General features: G+C 40.0%; 2 protein-coding genes across 3 annotated transcripts; one reads left to right on the top strand and one right to left on the bottom strand.

The window, feature by feature from the left end:
• Positions 1–1244: 1244 nt before the first annotated feature.
• On the bottom strand, positions 1245–5329 carry LOC102219418 (fructose-1,6-bisphosphatase 1-like). The gene is made up of 8 exons (XM_005808599.2): positions 5086–5329; positions 4508–4670; positions 4334–4426; positions 2587–2727; positions 2330–2467; positions 2095–2214; positions 1799–1988; positions 1245–1694 (listed from the first exon to the last, which is right to left on the bottom strand). The coding sequence occupies exons 1-7, from the start codon at positions 5253–5255 to the stop codon at positions 1800–1802; spliced, it is 1014 nt and encodes a 337-aa protein (XP_005808656.1). The 5' UTR covers positions 5256–5329; the 3' UTR covers positions 1245–1694; position 1799.
• Positions 5330–8959: 3630 nt separating this feature from the next.
• On the top strand, positions 8960–22468 carry LOC102222717 (KN motif and ankyrin repeat domain-containing protein 1-like). 2 transcript variants are annotated; one of them, XM_023338813.1, is made up of 11 exons: positions 8960–9063; positions 9257–11758; positions 13372–13503; positions 16210–16318; positions 16431–16586; positions 16719–16806; positions 17050–17266; positions 18932–19074; positions 19663–19863; positions 20062–20157; positions 20817–22468. In XM_023338813.1, the coding sequence occupies exons 2-11, from the start codon at positions 9346–9348 to the stop codon at positions 20880–20882; spliced, it is 3621 nt and encodes a 1206-aa protein (XP_023194581.1). In that variant the 5' UTR covers positions 8960–9063; positions 9257–9345; the 3' UTR covers positions 20883–22468. The 2 variants fall into 2 exon arrangements, with proteins under 2 accessions (XP_023194581.1, XP_023194580.1); XM_023338812.1 differs by having other exon boundaries at positions 8961–9063; positions 17047–17266; positions 20817–22465.

Raw genomic sequence — 22468 nt, 5'->3', positions numbered from 1 at the left:
TGTGTGTGTGTGTCTCCTGGGCTCTGCGGCTCCAAAGCGCTGACACTGACAAAGACATTTTTAAAAAAAAAGTAAAATAAAAAAAATGGAAGTGGCTTCGTTTTTGATGGAAGGGGATGGTGGGAGGGGAAAAAACGGACTCCTTTCACTGTGCCGGAGCTGCATTAATTATTCTGTAGTCTGCGTGTCTCCAGAAACACATGGTTCTTTCAGAACTATGGAGCTTCCTGTCTCCAATTAACACTGGACATGTATGTTCAATTGACATAAACTCTCACATGAGTCATTCTGCTTAATGTCACCAGAGGAATAAAAAGAAGTATTAGGTTGTTTTTGCATTTCGGTGTAATTTCCAGTCATTAATAGTGTTTTATGTGGAAAAAACCTATCAGATGGATTCTCCCCCCCCTCCTATTTTTGGAAGCTAAAAGCGCAGCCTGCTGCATAGCAAAGTCTGCATCTGCAGGCTTTGCTGTTCTGTTCTATGCTCCGTAAATGAGCTCGATTGATTAAAGGGGTCTTTTGAGTCAACACTGAGTTTTGTGTTGCCGTTTATCCGGGTAGGTCTTTTATGACTCATCAACGGTCTCATGGCAACACTCAGAAATGCTTTTATTTTCAAGAGCTCATCGGGCCGTTTCTGGTTTCTCAAAGCCATTAGCAGTGTGATGGATTCTGAACTACAAAATTAACTCGTGTCACAGAAATGTACAACTTTAGTTTGACAAATAAAAACATTTAAGTTTTTTTGGGGGGGTATTTATGAAAATGATCTCGTCTGAATTTTGATTAATTGGCACATATTGTTCTATCCATAATAAAAGAGTTACCTGCCATTAGAGTGATGAGATGTTGTTCAGATGTTCATTTTTAATGAAGAAAAAAGAAGATAAACAAAAAAAAACAGTCTTTCATAGCACAAATTAGTGTTCTACTATTCTGCAATGTTCTAGATATTGACAAACAAAAAGGTTTTTTGATTTTAAGTTATTAAAAAAATATGATCTCCAAATACTACCTATTCAACACTGGATCCTTTCCCCATGGGCACAAAGTGGGGTATTTCATACATATTTTTACACAAATTTCATAAAAATTGCATTTTTTGCTACAAGACCGTATTTATTTTACATCATAGCACAACAGCCAGGTTTATGTCAGAGAAAATTAGTGTTCATGTCTGTGAAGAGGAGCAGATGTTTCCCTGTGACGATCACCAAACCACTTTTTCAAGTATCTGTTGCTTTTTTTTTTTTTTTTTTTACAGTATGTAAACATGTATTAACATTTCTTTTTCCCTCAACAAAAATCAGAGTATTCTCAAACGTACAGTGACTTACAGGCGTATTCTTACAGCTTGGAACTTTGTCACGTTTCTTCACAGTATAACTACAAATTTTAACGTATTCTATTAGGACAGATTGAAGGGACTGTAAACGGACAGACGGATAACTTGTCATTACTTACACAACGTTCAGTACAAAGAAACTACACCTAGGAAATTCGGTGATATGTGATTGTTTTATTTAAAAAAATACAGGGTAACTTCTCTGAGAACAGCAAACTGCAACACCAGTGGGAAGGGTTTGGTTTCTTTATCAGTGCAGCCCAGGGATTGGGTAACAACAAAACAGATGTTTTGTATCTTGGTTGTTTTATCAGCCTTGACATGAGTTATGACCACTGGAGGGAACCTGACAAAGAACAGAGAGGCGAGGAAAGAGATTTGAGCAATGTGACGGTGATCTCGTTGACGTCTGCTCCATGGTTTTCTGAGTGTTGGTAAAGGAGTGAGTACCTCATTTGTTATGCTTCTTGTAGATGGAAAGATACTCTTGCACATCGTCAGGGGAGCCCAAGACGACAGGGACTCTCTGGTGGATGTTGGTGGGCTGGATGTCCAGAACGTTCTCTGACCCGGTAGTGGCCTTGCCTCCTGCCTGCTCCATGATGAAGGCCATGGGGTTGCATTCATACAGCAGCCTCAGCTGAACAAAAAAGACGAGACAATTGGCTTTGCTTGGGTTTTTAATCAATTTAACAAGGACTACCTGAAGAAGATGATTTTTGCTTTCAGAATCTCTGCTTCCTCACCTTGCCCTTTGGACTCTTGTCGTTAGCAGGGTATAGGAAGATCCCGCCGTACACCAGCGTTCGGTGAACATCTGCCACCATTGAGCCAATATATCTGCTGCCGTACGGTGCAGAACCGTCCTGGTTACAAGAGTCACAGAGTTCAAACTTTGTATCTGTTACAAATATAAATATATCTCATCGGTTTATGATTACCAGAGTCTCATTGGGTGTGCTGTGCTTGCATTGGCTTTACCTCGGGGTGTTTCTTCTTGTGAAGGTACTCCGTCACGTCCGGATAGAAATGCTGTGCATACCCTTCGTTCAAACTGTAGATTTTACCCTTCTTCTTGATTTTCACGTCTCGATCTACCAAAATAAACTCGCCGATTGCCTGAAGAGAAGCGTCGTTAAAAAAAACAACATTTTAGTGTTGGGTGCAGTCGTCCAATCTTCGTCTAAGCTGGAGGAAGTCGAGGAACGGCAAAGAGGCAGTTAGATCTCAGGTCTTACGGGGTCCAGCATGAAGCCGTTCACGCCCTGCCCAGTGGAGATGACCATCATTGTGGCGCTGCCGTACAGGGCGTAACCAGCTGCTACGATGTTTCTGCCGGGCTGTAGGGCATCCTGCTCACATGGCTCGCCAGCTGTGGTCTGTGGAAAATGGGGGGTAATTTTCAAAAAATGACGCTGAGACGTGGGAAAACCAATACGACTTAATGAACACGTACGTTGTTCTGGACATTTAGACAAATCTAGGCTTTTGTTTCATTTTCCGAGGAAAATTTCAAAGGCTGACGGGATGTAAAACCATTACAATTTCAAATTAGACAAAGTCAAGCCTCATTCCTATAGTATAAACTGAAGGTTCTGTCAACCTGGTCTGTAAAATCGCCACAGTTATGTTGCTAAAGCCGTGGAGCATGTACTTCATTTAATTCTGTGTTTTAATTACCTGTTAAGTCAAAACATGGATCTGTGAAACAACACATCAAACCTAAATTAATCAAGTTTCAGGCTCGAAAATCTGTGGAATTAGCTAAGTAACGTCCTCCATGACACTGTTAGTTAGCACTACAAAGTAATAACAATGTATTTATCTGCATTTTATGCTCTTAGAATATTTATAATTGTTAATCAGGACCATAAACAGACATAAGTGTTAGAAGAGCATGTAAACCCTTATATGAAAGTAAGCCGCATAGTGAACAAGGAAAAAAGAACGTAAAATCTGTTTAAATGACCATTTGTTTTTCTTTCCATCCAGCTTCAGTTGTTTTTTCTTTTTTATTTGACTCATAAACTCTGCAAGGCAACAAGTGGGTCACTACTGTTAATGAAATGACTTTATAGCACAAGGCTATAAAGTCCTAAGCTGTATTTTTTAACATTCGTATAACACCATCTACTCCCAAGAAAGAGCAATATTCTACAGGGGAATAATGAAATCCATGTTATATGTAGGTGAAAAGACAGATCAATATCAACAATGCATTCAGTTTTTTTTTTCTTATTTACATATGGTTTTCATGTCTTTTTACATATAAAAATCGGAGAAGCGTTACATGCATTTGTTTTCTCTTCCCTTTACTTTAATAGCCCTTCAAAATCCAGTGCAAGCAATTGCCTTAAGAAGTCACCGAATTAGAAAGCAGTCTATTAGTGTTCACAAATGCTCTCCATCAAATCAGAACGGTAACATTTATACCGAGATAAAATTGCACACAGCTGGACTGCTAACTTACAAGATGACGTTTACAGGCAATTAACAGCCACTGATTTTATCAAGACGTGCCAGAGTAAGAGAGGTTGAATATAATAAACGCACGGCACAATTTTTTAGTTGCAAAAAAAAATATTTCAAAATGAATAAGCAATATAATTTTTCTTTCACCTCAGAGTTATGCACCAGCTTGTGTCGACTTGTCAGGTAAAAATTGCCAATGATCCTCACTGATGTTTGGGGTTGTAATATTTACTGTACGTCAATGGTTTTATAGTTCTTTGGGAAAGAATAACAGCAACAGCTGAACCGTTTACCTTATTCTACCACAAGGAGGCGCTACAAGACCAACATTGAACAGTATGTGGAGCAGTCCATGTGTTCCCACTGTGTGCGAGCATCAATTGCTGTTTTTAGATGCAAGTGTGTCTAAAACATGTCTTTAAAAAAGGCCCACGACTGCATTTTCTTGCATCTTTTTGCAAACAATAATGACATAATATATTTCCATGTATTTCTAATTAAACAGTCATTGACCTTTTTGTAGATGGCAAAGATTGTCCCAATGGAGACAAGACAGTCGATGTTGGAAGATCCATCCAGTGGGTCAAAGCAGACGATGTACTTTCCCTTCATAAAGACAGGAAACACTGTTATCATTATTAAGAGGAGGTCAACGAAATCTTCTGACAAACATAACTACACGCATACTCTCTTATCTGGCTCCACTATGATGGCTTTCTCGTCTTCCTCTGAGACCAGGACGCAGGAGGTGAAGGATGACTTGATCATGTTGATCACCAGGTCGTTGGACAGGACGTCCAGCTTCTTCACCTGGTCGCCCGTCACGTTGGTGCTTCCAGCGATCCCATATCTGCACACGGAGAAAAGAGGAGTTATCTTTACAGCAAAAGCTGAATTTTTACAATAAATCAAATATTGATTGTGATGTAATGATGGAAACAAAGCAAAACACAACAAAATATTTTGCAGTAATGAGTTAGGATAATCCATTATGTCCTCAACCTCTGAACTCAGGGGTTGTGTGCGGCATGTTTAGAGTTTGAACTTGTCCCCTGACCAAAGGTAAACTGCATGCTGACTTTCATGTTGACCCTCCTATCAGAGAAAACTAAAACAATGTTTAAATATGCTCTCATATTGACTAAAACCGGTTCATTGGACACATAACTGCAATTAAAATCGCAAAAATGTAAGAGTTTACAAGAAATGAATGCACATTTTTGCAATACTTTATTGCTTTGAATAAAATACTGAGTGCTACTCACAGGTTAGCAAGCCCAGCCTTCCTGACTGCAGAGGAAATAGCTTTGACAGCGGTGCAGATGGAGTTCAGCAGGGTTGTCAGTTCTCCCGTTCCTTGGGCCTTCCTGCCTTGCTCCAGAACAAACCTGGTGAGGGTCACCACGTTGGTGTCGAAAGCTCCTCTATCGGACATTCTGCTGGCTGGCTGGCCTGCTGGGACTGCGACCTAATGCTCAAAGGGGCCGAGGAAAGAGTGTGTCCAGCGTTAAAAGTGGACTCTAGAGCAAAGATAGGAGATGTTGGAGGGGCGTGCAGCTCTTCCAGCCAATCACAAGTGACATGTCTAACAGGTAGAGGTTGATTTCATCAACACTGTGATTGTGTGTCTGAAAGAGCAAAGTCCAAAGGTAGTGGACGTGTTTTTTTTAAAGCAGCTGTTGTAGATATTGAACAATTAAAAGAGTGTTTTGCCAATAAAGCACACATTTTGATTCAAACTAAATAAGTTGATATATGTTTTGACAGTAACTGAATGTATACCCACAGGCATCCCAAAGTCAGCACTTTTTTCAATCAGCCTTGCAAAACTGCTTAATGTTGCTTTTCACAGAATGATCCCAAAAAAGTCTAAAGTTCGAGGTGCATTTGGGAAAGAATGGTTTCTCGGTGTGCAGATTATCGGCTTACTGAACCGTCTATTTGCAATGAATAGATAAAATGGAGCAAGGATACGTCATTTACATAGATCATAAGGTTATTTGGGTATAGGTCTCATCACAAAACAGGCGAGGAATCTGCTTTGAACTTAAGACGACCCCAGAAATGCTACCATGAGATAATGAATGACTGGTCTTTACACGATCTGGTTGAAAGTGAATTTGTAGAAGGGATTTTAATAAACTTAACAAGCAAGATAAATGTAGAAACCAATCTTTAAAAAAAATAAGATAAAAGCAGGACAAATTTTAAAGCAGGTAAAATTTGCAAATTGGAAAAAAAAATCCCACAAAAAATGCCATACTTAAATGCTAAAAACAAAAGAAAACCAAAAAAAAAGCATTTCCAAAACTTGTCCACACGATGTCGCTGTTCATCGTGGAACGTAACTGTGCTACACGTGAATAAATGGGGTAAAAATTAATAAAGAAATAATATCTAAATAATATATCATATGCTACTATAATAATTATTATTATTGCTGTTGTTGTTTATTTATTTGTTTACTCCAGGCCCCTTCAGTAAATATGAATAACAATGAAAAGTCCTTTGAGTTTAGTTATTCAATTCACGAAAGGAAACACACCTCATATATTAATTACAGACAGACTGATGAGTTCAAACTATTAATTTTTAAAAAATGTATCATTTTCTTACAGCTAATAAAAACACATTTGTCTATTTTCACACAAATGAAAACTGCACCTTGATTAAAAATATGCTTAAGGGGCGTGCCGTGGTGGCGTAGTGGATAGCGTGACCCATATTTGGAGGCCTTGAGTCCTCGACGCGGCCGTCGCGGGTTCGACTCCCGGACCCGACGACATTTGCCGCATGTCTTCCCCCGTTTCCTGTCAGCCTACTATCATATAAGGGACACTAGAGCCCACAAAAGACCCCCCGGAGGGGTAAAAAATAAAAAAATAAAATTAAAAATATGCTTAATACCTGCTTAATAATTGTTATCTTCCAAGGTGCTCTTAATCTGACAAACGAGCTTCATCAACAATTTATTTTCTAATCAGACTAGAAGAGTAACATAGAACTGGATTTTATTTTTGGAAATTTTAATTTTCCCCATCGTACAGATGACCATATCGTCTCACAACAGAGCTATAAAGATAATACATGCTTTGTAATCAAAGATGAGAACAGAACTGATGAATATTTCACTACAACCATCGCTCATCACATGAAATGCTTCCCTGCCTGCAGTGCCTTGTCGTCTGCGCAGGCGCAGTGACGGACCTATCCGCTTGGGGAGAAAACTTTGTTAAGGTGAGGGTTAGTGGGCAAAAACATAGGTGAAAAGACGAAATGCGACAACGTAGGGGTAGCCTCTGCACACTGACGCCGCTGTTTGACTTTCCTTGGGTACTGAGTTATTTAAAAACTAGAGTTTTATGGTCTGCTTCACACTAATGAGCCGCGAGTTTCAATCCTGTGCTCCTGCTGCTACGCAGGTGAGTTTTAAAGGCACCAAGCTTCACTGAGAACTCTAATTTTAAGTGGTTGTCCTTCCGTGGTTTAAACTTGGTGTGTTTGCCATAACTTAACCATGGTAGTAGTTCGTAATGGCCACAAGGCATCAGGTTTAGGCAGCATTCATCCCTTACAACCTTACGAGAGAGAGGGTTTATTATACTTTCAAATCTTATTGTTAGACTTCTGCCTTCACTGGCTGAAGTGAAGGCTCCTTTAAAAAGTTTCTCAACTAGCAGAGAAAAAAATACTACTCTGAAGAGGTTTTTTTTTGACACACTGACACGTATCTAAAAAAGTTGATCATAACAGCTTAATGGTTATAAATATTGCATGTGAACATTGTTTAAAATTTGAATGATCATCACAGGCAGGATTATGATTTTTTTAAAGCTAAATATAACATTTTGATTCACAGTTCTCACTTCTGCGCACGCTCTTGAATATGAAGAATATATTTGGGACATTTAATCATTCTAGCATTTCTGCAGAAAACCTGACCCAAAAGAGACAAGAGATATTCAAGCTATGTGATTGTGCTTCCTTTAAAACTTGCTCAGAGAGTTTTGGAAAAACTCTCTGAGCAAGTTTTTCTAGCTGGCAAGTATTTCTGAAGGGAAATTTTAAATAATAGAAACACAGACTTGCATGCAAAAGAAATGACAAATGAAAGAAAATACAAACCTAGTTACCCGACCATAAAGGCTGGTTCTGTCAGTATTTGCCTTTTTTTTTATGCTGGCTAACATTTATGTGCCACACCTCTCACCCAATGAACCCTATGCCCACTTATTATTACTATTAATTAATTCACATTAGTTCCTTGTTTTACATTTTTAGAAATGCTGCTATATTCCCTGCAGTCTTTGACTAAGTATTTAACAAAAGCAAGAATATACATGAAGGGGAGACATCCTTTAGTCCTCTAAATACTGAGAACAGCAGCTGCTTACTGATGAGAAATTGATATGGAAGTTGTGCCATGAGTCTTAGCCTATTCCTCAGAGGAGTTTTGCAGAATTAGCTATCATGTAGCCTAGCCAGGTATTGCATTACCTCTATGCAAGCATTGTACAGTCAGCTGTTATTGAACCTGGGCTTGGAGAGAGAAAGTGGACACAAAAGTGAGGCAGTGAGAGAAAGGACTAATAACTGTGATGTAAAGCAAAGTGTGTGTACCGTTTCTTTCTTTGAACAGTATTTACATGCAGATGTTGGATTGGACGTAAACGGACATTATGGCTCAAAACAATTATATCCTGAGAAATGTGCCAGGTAACTATTGATTTTCTATTATTGAAGTGTTACAGTTCTTAATCGTTTCTGAATGATTTGTACATGTCTATGTGTTTCATAGGTGTTCAGGTATTACATTACAGATTTGTATTCTGAGCTTACAAGAATTAGAAATCCTCTGGTTTGAGGCAACATTAGAAAATTAAACACAAATGCAATAAGTTGCAAAGGTATTGTTTCAAGTAGTTGCTCTACTTTTTGTTTACTCACTGTCTAAAATAATTGGGGGATGTCTGTGGCTTAAAAACTTGCCAAGACAGAGAATGGCTGGGCATTTAGAGGGAGAGTTTTTGCAGTAATTATAGAGTGGATTCAGTCTATGAAAAGAGACATAGCATTTTGGAAAGGAATGGCTGCTCAAAACAGCGCCTGTGTGAGCGGAAAGTCTTCCTGTGTCCCTCCTCTGGTGGGATAGGCTAAAGGAGACTATGGTCAAAAGCAGTTCATGTTGGAAGTAGGCTTTTGACTTGCGTAGCAATGTCCATAGAGGAGCACATCGTGCTGAGGTAAGGACAAAGCTGTATTTTTGTTTTGTAATGTGTAGTTTTTAGTAAATTTGGAACCAAATACAAAAAAGTTTATGTATGTACTGTTTACTTAGATGTTTATCCCATAAACTTGTGTTCCTTCAGTTTTATTTGTTTTTAGAAATGTATTTACACGTTTCTGAAAAGTAAAGCTCGACTCTTGGCCCAACAGGTCAAAAGAGCAAAGACTGTATTCCTGAATACCAGGGAACTGAATCCCATTATCCGTTGGACTTGGGTGGCATCCAAAACATTATCACTATGAAGCGCCTAAGCCTTAAAAGAAGGCCCAGAGGGGTTCTCAACGATGTGGAAAAGACACAGAGTGGTTCTTCATGTGGCCCGGTGCATTCTGCCGAGTCCCTGTCATTGCCTGGCAATGATGGCACGAGATTACTGGGCATGTCTTCTTCGGCCAAAGGTCGACCTCCGTTACCTCCGCCACATAGTTCCTTACTGGATGACAGGCGTTCCAAGGGTGGAGGTCCGGGCAACTCTCAGAGACACGCAGAACCAAAACCTCAACAAACTGAGAGAAACGCAGCTTCACAAATACCAAGCCCTGGCGTAGAACAGACAGTCTTGGAGACTCATAAAAACATAAGCCAATCTCCACCTCAACCCCTTCCCCGTCGTCGACTAGCTAGTTTTGGAGGCATAAGCCCTTCTGGGTCACACTCACCCTTCACAGGCCTGGGTGCATATAATCAGAACAACAATGGCAACAAGCCTGATGATGACATGAGTGCCCACCTTACCTCATCCCTCGGAAGTAGAGGCAGCACCGGGTGCTTGACGTTGAGCCCACAGAGTTCTGGCAGAAATACTCCAGTTACAAGCCTTGGGTCTATGCACCTACAACATGTCCGTGATCAGATGGTGGTGGCTCTAAAAAAGCTAAAGGAGTTGGAGGAGCAGGTGAAAATCATTCCTATTCTTCAAGTCAAAATATCTGTCCTTCAGGAAGAAAAGAGGCAGCTGGTCTCTCAGCTGAGTGACAGCAAGAGTTTAAACGACATGACCTGGAAAACATGTCTTGGAGAAGATGGGATTGACTTTGAGAATAAACGGCATACTGAAACAGAGTCCGAAGGCACCAATGAAAAGGTTTATACTGACTTTAGAGAGTTCAGGGAACTCACTGAAGAGATGCAGGCTTTGGAAAGAACCATCAAAGGAGGACATATGCTTTCATGGCAAGAAAAAGGGCATAGTCTATTGCACAAAAATACTACTAACTCTATTGGCATTAAAACTGACATTGATATGAAAATGGCTTCATCTAAAACCTCAAAAGAAAACAAATCTGTGCACACAGACCAAGTAGAAACCAGATCCATTGCAACAGAAGTGACTGAAGTCAGTCTTGGAATTCACACAAAACATGAAGCAGAGCTTGAAGCCCAGCAACTACTAAATGCTGCCTTAAAGGAGAGGATTTCCCAGTTAGAAACCGAGTTAAGAGAATCAGCTCTTCAGACAGAGTTGACCCGTCTAAAACTGGAACTTCAGGCAGCAGGAGCCAGGAACCGTGTTGACAAGTCCTGCTTTGCTAAGCCGCACACCGCAAGTGTAGGCACAACAGCAAGACCGTTCACTCAAAGTCAGGGAGTTGGCAATCACAAAGAGTTTCAAGATGCCAGCACCGGTGAAGCAACAGAAACAAAAACTGTGGGGGTATCTTGCAAGCCTAAAATGACGGATATTTGTACAGGCCTGGATGTTCCCATGAGCCACTGGGAGATTAGGGAGAGAGTGGAGACCAGTGAAAAAGCCATTGGGATACAAGTTTCCACAAGCACAGTGGGAGTTGGGACAGACATAAAGCTATCTGATGCCGAAAGCAACACAGAGCTACCACTAGAAAAGCTAGTGTTTCAGAAAGAAAAAGTGAAGTGTCATTCTGTGGCTTGTGGGGCCTACTCTGTTGACTTGACTATTTGCGAGTCAAAGGAAATGACTTCCCAAGGTATTACCACAGATTCAATCAGAAGAGTCGATCAGGGAATACTGGCATCGCCCCAAACGGCTTCCCAGCGTACCAATACAGTATCCAGTTCAGTGTCTCGCTTCACCAACACCAGTCAAACCTTCAGCAATGACTCCAGCACAAACACACTTCTTCTCAGCAAGCATGACAAGCACACCAACACCAGCCACACATTCACTCGGACCATATCAGTTGGCAGTGGGGTTGGAGGGATTATTTGCACAACGGAAACCCGCACAGTTGGTGTAAATACAGCAAATTCAGAGTGTTATTCAAAACTACCACCAGACACAGTGAACAAGGCAACCCGAGACTGTGGTGTTGGGTTAACAAACATTTATGATAATTTCCTTGTGGGACTAAAAACACGCAACATGGCCTCCGGACCATCTCACATTCCTGACCCTATCAAGACAAGGAGCATAGGTGTAGGCGACGGTAGGATACGGGATTTTTCTACGTCATCTTGCGCACCTAAGCCAAAGTCCCAGCAGTTTTCACAATTTCAGTGGGATCACGAACTGAACCATTACATAGAGAAGATGCACAGGCTCTTAAAGGAGAATGGAGACCTTCTCACAGGGGACCAAAGTGACCATTACCCCAGCTCCAAACCACTGAGCAATTTCAAAAGTATGACAGAAGGAGAGGCAGTTATACATCGATTCACCTCTCATCCAACAGGTAAAACAATAGAGGCTCCAATTTATTGCTTAACATATTTCTTTTATGTATGTAGTATGTGTTGGTAATTGTTCTGGTACATATTAAAAAAAACAACTCTCAAGAGCGTACACACTTTTGTTAAAAGTTCACTTGACACTTTTTGATTTATGTCACTATTCAATCTTCTTTCGTTGGAGTTTATCAGCCTGCCACAGCTTAACTTGGTTATGTCTTTTATTATTTATTTTTTTACCCCTCCAGGGGGTCTTTTTGTGGGCTCTAGAGTCCCTTTTTCATGAAGTAGGCTGACAGGAAAGGGGGAAGACATACGGTAAATGTCGCCGGGTCCGGGAGTCGAACCCGCGACAGCCGTGTCGAGGACTTGAGGCCTTCAAATGTGGGTCGCGCTAACCCCTACGCCACCACGGCACGCCCAACTTGGTTATGTCTTTCTAATCTACTTTAGAAAGGTTTTGTTGTGAGGACAACTCTTGTCCACAGATTATCTTCGAATGATCCTGTAAGAATTCTCAGATTTAGTTCTGAATTTTGGCCATTTGAAAACCTTTATTCTCTTGCGATGAAGCTATTCTCTTGCTTCGGACTCATCGAGAAACTTGATTATGCTGATCATTGCCATTTTTTTTTTACTTTGGGTATCATCAAAAATATGATGCACAGAGCTGAAAACCCGTAACAGAACAAAAAGTACACATTTTTCCCTGTTCAAACCACAACACGTCATCCCACCAGGTATTAAAAGATTTTATAGGCTGGGTGTTTTCTGTGGAAGAAAATGCTGCTGTTTTCCTTCTGTAATTTCAATCTTATTGTGGAGAAAACAGAAGATTACATGATGAACAAAATCAATACTCATGGGAAAATGTCACTGCTGCTGTCAGACTTCCTGACCAGTTTCCATCTGGTGTTTTCAGCAATTCTGGATAAAACATTGTGGTCCTAGCTTTTTCCCAGTATTGAGGAATATCTTTACATCACTATATAGTACAAGGCCGAATAACTTTATGCCCTTCTTCTGACTGATGCCTTTGTAGGAATTTATTAGATTTTTTTGTAAAATCCTACAAGGACAGGTAAGCTGCATTTCATGTGCATTAGATTCACTGTAATTTATTGCATTACTATTTTGTCCTGTTCCATGTTTACTTGTGTTCTGGCATTTGCTTCTTTTTTTTTACGTCATTTCTTTTTCATTTCTATTCTGTCCTTCTAAATTGCCTTACATGTACAGCAATGTGGGCCACTTATGTTTTGAAATATCCTTACAAATAAATTTCACTCTGAGATGTAAGATCCAGAAGACAAAATACTGAAATTACATTAAAATGTATTTCGAGAAGGTACTATTTTAATTGTGTGCACACTTATAGAACCAGATTTTTGCACATTTTTTTATGTTATTTGTCCCTCCTAGCAACTCTTTGTCTGTTGTGTCACCTTATGTTTTTAAGTTACTTATCATAATCTTATTTTTTTACATCTGGAATTTGACAGGGGTGCGTACACTTTTGAGAGCCCCTCTAAAAAACCCTAATATGTAAAATGCATTGTTTATCAGTCGTGTCACTTTGATGCTAATCTTTCCTCTTGTTTTCTCTACTGTAACACAGATTTGCTTTCCCCATCTCAGCCTTTAAATGTCTCCAAAGAACACCCAGAAGTCTCCCAACAAGATGGTAATGCATCAGAGGTGAAGAAAATGATAAAAATGTTAGAGCAACAAGCAGCCTCCGCAGTTCAAGGCAAGCAGAGTTCTTTCTGTTTACGTATATCCCACACTGGGTGTCCCAGGTTTATCTTCTTTAGAAACTCTCTCAATGTCCAATGCTAATGAGTCAGGCTTAAAGATTTTTCACAGTGCAGTATAAAGCTGTTTAAAGATCCGGGAATGTGGCTCCCTTTGGTTTGGCCTGTGGCATGCACTTGCAATGTTTGGAATGATATTTGGTTTTGGAATCCGTCATGTCCCACATAGCAGTTTGTGGCTTTGGATCTAAAATTAAAAGGGCTTCGTAGGAGGAACTGGTGTCTGGAAATGCTTTCTCTCTTTTCTTGACGTGGAAGAATTTTAGCGATTACATGACACCGAGACTCACTGAGTTTGTTTTGTAATGCATGATTATTAGAAGTGTAGACCTAAACAAAATCTCAGAAGATCCAGATCAATACAGCACATACCTATGAGAAATTATCGGCTTTCGACACATTGCATCTACAGTATAGATTTCAATGGACCTTATGAGGGCATTTATGTGGTAGACCATCACAACGTATGGAAGGAAAACAAAAAAAAACAGTTTTCAAAATATTTTCCATACAACAATCTAAGGAGTGTCACATTCATATACTGTAGGTTAAATCTCCATTAGTGTGATATGCTTTAAAAAATCCAGTTCATCCAAATGGGTTCTATACTCAGGCTTTGAACATCTCGTAGAGCATTTTTCAATCCATCATTGGTCATTCACCTAAACAGACATCTAGAGAAGATTTCTGCCAAGTTCTAATTGTAGTTTTAATATAATCCACGTAGCAGGTAAAATGAACATGTGGAACAATGTGCTCTTCTCAAATGAAACCCAAAAATGAACTTTTTGGCTTACATTACAAAAAAATCCCTTCTGTGTGAGAAAACTAAGTATGCACCCCGAACACACCGTCGCTCTGGTCATTAATGTTAGTAGCAGCGTCATGCTGATGCACCACATCCAATCTTACTGAACCTGAACTGTTTAGGCGAAAAATTCAGACTCTACTGGTGCAAAGCTGACCAAAAATGCAGCCAAAAATGTGGCTGATGCATGCCACATTTTTAGATTCAGATTTTTATTTGAAAAAATGGTAAAAAATCTATAATTTTTTGTTTTTGTTTGATTTTGGTCAATCATATACATCTCTTATAAATAGTGAGTTATTGAGTTAGAGGTTATCGACAAAAAATGGAAAGAGATGAAAATACTTTACAAGGAGCTGCAAATGACGAATGAAATACAAACCTTGCTGTGATATTTGACAATAAACCTACAACAAACATGTCAAAGATGTACTTTTTTGGTTTTAGACCGCCTATATTAAAAGAGAAAATGTACAGCATATGTTGTGGTACACGATTTTCTCTCACCGTCTAAATAAAGTGAAGTGTTCATTAGGGCTGTTGTAAACAAATATTTTAGTAATCGAGTAATCTATCAATTATTCTTACGATTAATTGAGTAATCGGATTAAAAAAAGATAAAGTAATACAATGGTAAATCTAACATAACAGCAGTATTTCTACCGCATATCAACATCAGTCCAACTTTTCACAGCTGAGCTTCCCTAACACTTACCTTTCCGTAGTTTGGCAAATTAACTCGTAACAATAATAGCTCACAAAGATCTGAAATTATACTCAATTCAATAATAAAGAGGCAGGCTCACAAATACTCTTATAAAAAAATGTCTATTCTCCAGCTTTTGGTTTATGCATTCATCTTCAGTCAGTTTAATAGATGAACTCCCACCTCGCCCAAACATTTACAGCTTCTGTGTTCATGTTAGCGACGGGATTTGACAACTTTGTTCGTCACACACAGAAACACATCTACCAGCTACGTGCCATCATGATGATTTCCGCCACCCATTTGTTGAGACCGAGATGATATGAAATGTATTTTTCCGGTTCGTCCGTAAAGGTACACTTATGTTAATCATCTAATGCACAGCCACCTGCAGTGTTCAGTCTATCCGCTCACCTGGATAAATACACCTGCAGCTCTTCCCCGCTGTTCGCTCTGAACCGCCACCAGGCAGCAGCTCCGGGAGGAGAAAAGCTGCCGTACTCCAGGCATCGCGGCAGTCATTTTAAAGATGTTCATTGGTCCCCCAAAAAACGACAAAAGATCCAGACATTATCATCAATCAATAAAATCCTCCCAGGCCAAACTTGAAAACTGGACGTTATGCTGCTAACACTTAACTTTTGTCAACAACTCAGGCGGAAGTGAGAGCTCTGCGCAACGCAAGTAATAATCCGGCCGGAACACGGTGCGCTAAATAACAAAATGGAATTTAATGAAGCTTCGAGGCAGATACATTTTCCTCAAGGAACTTTAATAATCGAGGTACTGGAATCATTCGAGGAATCGTTTCAGCCCTAGTGTTCATTCACATTTTAGTGGTCTCAGTCAGGTAAAGCAGCTGACTCATGTTTAGAAAATAAAATTCTCTTATTCTGCCGCACAAAGCACAGTATGACACATATTACATTACATAAGAGAGATGTAAACTAACATTATTCAAAATGTTTGCACTTTACCAACAGACAGGCTTAAGGCTGCTGTTATTTTTTTCTTGGATGAAACCTTTTGGGGAGTTTGAATGGAGATAAACTGCCTTTGTATGTCAGCAATGGACGTTCATGAATGCAGTTAAATCGTAAGAGTGAAGGCCTGTGTTTTTACTTCCAGACAGGTCAGCTAATGCCTCTAAGCCGTGGTCTGCCATGAAGAAACAGGGTACTGACCAGTGCCACAGCAGCAACAGGAAAAGCATGAAATTTATGAAGGTGTCTGCAGGGTAAGTTTTTAACTTCCAGGAAGTTTTTACAGCTGGAGTCCTCAAACGGGGGTGATGAATTAATTCAGTCTTAGGTGTACTTTAGCTTTTACGCATCACCTTGGTTCGATAGATTGAAGCCGACATCCGCTTTCGAGCACGAGGAAAGAGAAGGGAGAGGAAGCGACACCTTTGGAAAGGTTTCCCAAGATGGATGGCAAGCAAAAAAAGGAAAAGATGGCTCCAACAAAGGATCAAAAGGCAGTTTGAAATTGCCTACACAACACAGGTAATGGAGAAAGTATCTGTGTGAGTTTTAGGGTGTTACAAACTTTCTACAGCAACAACAACATAAAACAGCATCAGCTTGATTTTCATGTGAAATGTTCTTCTGACCAAAACCAACGCTGCTATTTTTCAGATGCAATCTAAGTGAAAGGATGTTTTCTGCGTGCCAAGATTTAAAGATGCACCTGAGCGAGAACCCGGCCACGTCCAGCAGAGAACTGGTATGTTGTTCAAGAGGAGAGATTCATCAGCACGTCTGAAGTTTTTCTCAAATGCATCTTTTAATCTCATCTTTCCACATCCATCAGTTCTTTTGGCCTCTTGTCTGGTTTGTCTCAGTCGCATGCCAACCAAATGTCACTTTTTGATCCAAAATCTGGTTTGCTCTGCGAAACAAATCCTGAAAGTGTTCAGACATATGTCGGTTATTTTCCTAAGTCTTCCTCCTTCCTCCCTTGCAGCAGGATTGCCTGCGCTCGCTCCAGCAAGAGTGGTTCTCCGTTTCCAGCCAGAAGTCGGCCGCTCCTGACACAGTAGGGGAGTACTTGTCTGCGTTCCGGATGATTTCACCCTCAGTGTTGCAACACGTAGTCAACATGGCTGATGGCAATGGAAACACAGCGCTACACTACAGCGTGTCTCACTCCAACTTTGGTGTGGTCAAGAAATTGCTTGATGCAGGTACATAAATGTTTTCTTTAAAAGCTAACCTTACCAATGAATCCATATTTTCACTACATGGCTGAACGTTTACAGGCGTATTATAGTATATGTGAATTTCAACCATCTTAATCCTCCTTTTCAGTACAAAGCTACTCTGATATGTACTAATTCTTATATGGTTTACTTCATAATTTGGATAGCAAAACTTTGTTTACAACTGAAGTGTATAGAAAATGAATTGCTTTTTCTTATCTTAAATTGTGGCATGTCTCTATGCTTATTTTCCTTTGCTTTGATAACTGCAAAAATGAAATCCAGTGCGGTCAATTGATCATTCAAAGCGCCGCTCAATATACCAAGGAAAGGGCCTAGTTAGAGTCCAGACCCAAATCAAGTTCAACATCTGTGGTATAAACCAATAATCGCTGTTCACAAACACTCTCCGTCTAATCAGTCATAATCTCAGGAGACATGCAGCTGTAATGGTGATCAACATTTTTTTTCCTTTTAAGTATTAAATCAGGGGGACTGAATGCATAGCCGTGCCAAACTTTCCAGTTTTTTGCGAATCGTGTTTCTGCCATTTCACAAATATGTAGAACTTTGTGTTTGCCTATCGTGAAATAGGAAAAATGCACAAATACGTGGAAGGTTATGGTTCTAATGAGACAAAATATGAAAGAGTTGTAGTGGTATTAATAATTCTGCAAGTTGTTGTGTAGAAGTTGCACTCTGGACTCCAAATCCTGTTTTTCCATGAAATTTATGTCCCATTTCATAAGCAATTTCTTAACTTCTGCATAGAGTGGTATAAATCGTCTTCTATTTTTGCCCTGATTGACTTTTTGACTGACTTGCTAAGAAACTCAAGGCGAGGCCATTCAGGGCCTCTGCAATGTAAGTGGAAGTGGCAGACAGATTTACAACCTTGCTGCTGCAGGTTGCAAAAGCCAATCAATTTGAGACAAGCAAGTGCGGAGCATAAATATATTAAGAACTAATTATTTTTCAATGTCACATGCAGGCATCAATCATGCTCCTGAGTGAGCATAATTATTATGTTTCTCGGAAAAGGCTGGCAGTGAAATATCAACCGTCCGTCACTGGCAAACGTCCAGACCTTCATGAAATGCGAGAAGCTGGGATGTGTCAAGGTCGTTTGATGCTTCATATTATCAACTTATCTTTAGCAAACTGTTTTGTCACACTGCAGCCGCGTTGTTGTTGTTGTTGTTTTGTTTAGCTTTTCTGCTGTGTCTATAAATTATTGCTTGTAGTAGATGTTATGAAAACGGTTATACATACATACACCGCCAAAAACCCCCACAAAATCTCACAATGTGTTTCTGGTCTAGTTTCTAGTGCAAATATCTTAGTATCCTTAAAATGGAACATAACTAACTTGTAACTTTTCAGCAAGATACGGGAGCTTGTTTTAAGGCGGTAATTCCTTAATATTACAATAATGAAAAAGCACCGGCAGATAATTTCACTTGTAACAAGGGGGAAACATCTTGTTATAAGTGAAATTATCTGCCAGTGTAACAGCGTATTGCCGTCTACTTAGATTTCACACTTTTTCTTGCTGCATTTTGAAACTTGATTGAGTCAGAGTATTGTAGCATATTTATGTTGCCGTTTACTTTAACTTTAAAAAAATAAATAAAAATGTTCTCGCCACAGAGGTGTGCAACGTGAATCAGCAGAACGCAGCGGGTTACACTCCCGTGATGCTGGCTGCGCTCGCCGCCGTGGAGCGTCCTGACGACATGAGGGTGGTGGAGCAGCTCTTCTCTACGGGAGACGTCAACGCCAAGGCCATCCAGGTCGGCTCCGGACTAATTCAAAGAGTCTGATAAAGATTTAGAAATACAATCAAATGTGTTTTTTTGGGGGGGGGAGGGTTTAATTAATTATTGTTTAATTACATTATAAAAAATTTAAAAGAAGAAACACTGAATATTTTTTAGATTGTATGTCTTGTCCCCGCATCTACATTTTATTGGCACTGTTTACTAGAATTTGTCTTTTAAAGTTGCTTTATTGCAATCCTTTCAGTTTTTTTTTAGCCTTTCACTTAGCAGCAAAATCATCTGTAGTCAAAATTAGTTTACTCTTCTAAAGAAGCTTTATTTACTCACTATTTAGATATATATTAAAGTATTCATAGGAAAAAAAAACGGTGTTTAATTGGAATTTTGTGGAACAGATCCAACACAAAGTAATTTTACAGATTAAATTCTAATCATTCATTTTTAGCCTCTCTAACTTAAATAACTGAACTTTAACTCCCCCTAAATAAAATCCAGTGCGACCAAATGCCCTCAGAGTTCAGCTCAATATTAAAAGGCCATTTCTCTACATTCACTGCCATCATAAACACAACTCTGTGAGTGAGGCCCCTCTCCCTGCAGGCCGGTCAGACGGCTCTCATGCTAGCTGTGAGCCACGGCAGGCTGGACATGGTTCGGGCTCTCCTGGCGCAGGGGGCAGAGGTCAACATCCAGGACGACGAGGGCTCCACGGCGCTGATGTGCGCCAGCGAGCACGGCCACGCCGACATCGTCAAACTGCTGCTGGCGCAGCCCGACTGCGATGCCACCCTGACTGACAGCGTGAGTCATTTCCTCCAACAGCTGCTGTCAGCACGCTGGCTTCACGCTGAGAAGAAGAAGGTTCCCACAAATCCTGTTAAAGTGACGTAAATGTGACGGAATTCTACTGATTTTTAATTTTTTTATGTTAGGCAAAATTTTGACAACTCTGTCTGTATGTTAAAACATTATAACTTGAGTTTTTCTCTGGCCCAACAGGATGACAGCTCGGCCCTGTCCGTTGCTTTAGAAGCTGGCCACAACGACATTGCCGTCCTGCTTTACGCCCACGCCAACTTCTCCCGATGCACAGTGGTAAGCCGAGATGGTAACAAATGTACTCAAAACTAAACAGCAGGGAAATACGACCCAAATCCACTTTTTGTGCCCAAATGCAATCCCCATTTGAAATCTTTTCACCCCCGCTTCCATACATGGTGCTAATTCTGATACGCATCCAATATTTTTCAAGGCGTCTGCAATCTGAGCAGTCATGTCGTATTTTATCTGGCTTTTGTGTCACCGACGTGCGTCATCATTTTGTACCAGAAGAAACCAGACGCAGTAAATCTCACAATGGCCGAAAAATTATGATTATGAACTTATGAAAGAAGTCAGTGTCACATCACAATCCCACCGCTCTTAGCTCCGACTACATCCAGACAGACTTCCCTACAGAAACTGCAGTCGGCCCTCCACAAGAGGCCGTCGCTATTAGTCGTGCTTTCTTTTTATTAGCTTCCTTCAGGTTGTTGTGATCTTGTGACAACACTGCCGGCCCTCATTTCTGAATACATTTTAAAATCCATAAACGGCTCCATCCATCATTAATGCCGTAAACAATGCGCCGCTGTGTGATGTCAGCGTGGATGCGGGTCGCTTTGGGGACAGAAACCTGCTGTGTGTGGTTAATGTGTGAGCTCATCTGTTTTTTCTCAACATAATTTGCTTGTATTTGTGGATCATGTCTACAGGGAGCAGCTCGACACAGCGGCAGGTTTCCCTCGTCCTCAGGAGGATGGAGCATCTTTGAAACCTGAAGGGATTTTCATAATTTTTACTCTTAAAGCCCCTAGCAACAAACCAACAGTGTTTTTTTTTCTAATCTATTGGCACATTGATATATATATTTTTTGACTGTGGATATTTGCACTACTTATAAGCATGGCAACGTAGTTAACAATTTGTCACAATAGATTAGATCAGTTTCAATCAATATGATTAAGTATTTGTATTTTCTTTTTAGAAAATATTTACTTTAACATAATGCAACTTTTATCGGATGGCATGAAATTATTTAAAGCATTTGTTATCACATACTAAAATTAGCATCTTTTCCTATTCTCATATTATTTAAACATGATACCAGAGCCACATGATTATAAGTTATACATTTGTTGTTGTTGTTTAAAATGTAATTTTGTGTTTCATTTGTTATATTATTAAATCTATAACACGAATTTTGGAAAGCAGAAGGCTGTGCTTTTGTTCTGTTTTTGTTTTGAAAATGTGGCTGCAGGAACGGATGAGCCGTCTCCTTGTTCTTTTTTCTTGCATAATTAATTATGTTCGATTTCTGCCGCTTATTGATGTCTCAAGTTTTTCTTTTTGTCTTTTACTAAACCATCTACTTTTATTTTGTTTGTTTGTTTGACATGGTTCCTAGCACGTTGTTTTCAGTGGAATGTTGTGTGACGGACCACCACAAAGGAACAGGGGGGAAAAAATCCCCCAATGTTCAAAGATTGGATGGAACATCAACTTTTAAGTCATGCCAAAAGTTACTAATGGAATTTAAATCTGGACTTTGACTAGGCCATTTAAACATGTGCTCTGAGTATTCCACCACTTTGTAGCTTTTTTTGTGTGTGTTGACTTTGACAAACTTCCTTATCTCTTCTGAATGAAATTATCCCAACAGCTTGATGTTACTATCCCGTTTTTTTGTTTTTTTTTGCCAGGAGGGACGGTGTTTTCAGGGCGGTCAGGTTATGAACACTTTTGGGAACTGCACTGTAAATTCTGCCAGGCCATTTTAAACACAGACGGTGTGAGACCTTCAGCAGGCGATCCCACGACTCTCAACAGTTATCGTCCCAGACGCCATGTTCACACACTTCTCACCACCTAATCTCTCCGTTCCCACAATCCCGCCCACAGATAGCGGGAATTGTCCTTTTGGACTTATTCACGCCTCGGTCTTTTTTAGTCTCCTTGAGAGCTTTTACAGACAATTTCATATGGTTGATGCAACGGGGCGTTTTCATTTTTCCAACCTCCTCGGAGAACAGCTCTGCCTGACTGGGTTTGAGACCTGACACTGCGAATCCCAGCGCAGAGAGCTGATCAAAATACTCCAGTCACCATCAATGCTTGTGTGACACCTTGTTAAAACTGAATTTTACATTTCAGTAACTTCTGCATCATTCATGATTGTTTTTTTAGGGGGGAGCACAAGCTGTACCCTAGAGTTCTTTGTATTTTAATGAGTGTCCCACATTAGATGCAGTATTTATACGTGTGACTATTGGTGAATAAATATGAGTCAGAATAATCATGGAAGGACTTGCGTCCTTGCGCTAAACGGCGTCTTTCTTCATCAACGCACTGAGCTTCTGTCCGGACG

This window comes from Xiphophorus maculatus, chromosome 8, assembly GCF_002775205.1.
Source record: "Xiphophorus maculatus strain JP 163 A chromosome 8, X_maculatus-5.0-male, whole genome shotgun sequence".
In the NCBI taxonomy this organism is placed as follows: domain Eukaryota; kingdom Metazoa; phylum Chordata; class Actinopteri; order Cyprinodontiformes; family Poeciliidae; genus Xiphophorus; species Xiphophorus maculatus.
Note: the sequence above shows the minus strand (reverse complement) of the source record. Positions and strands in the feature narration are given on the sequence as shown.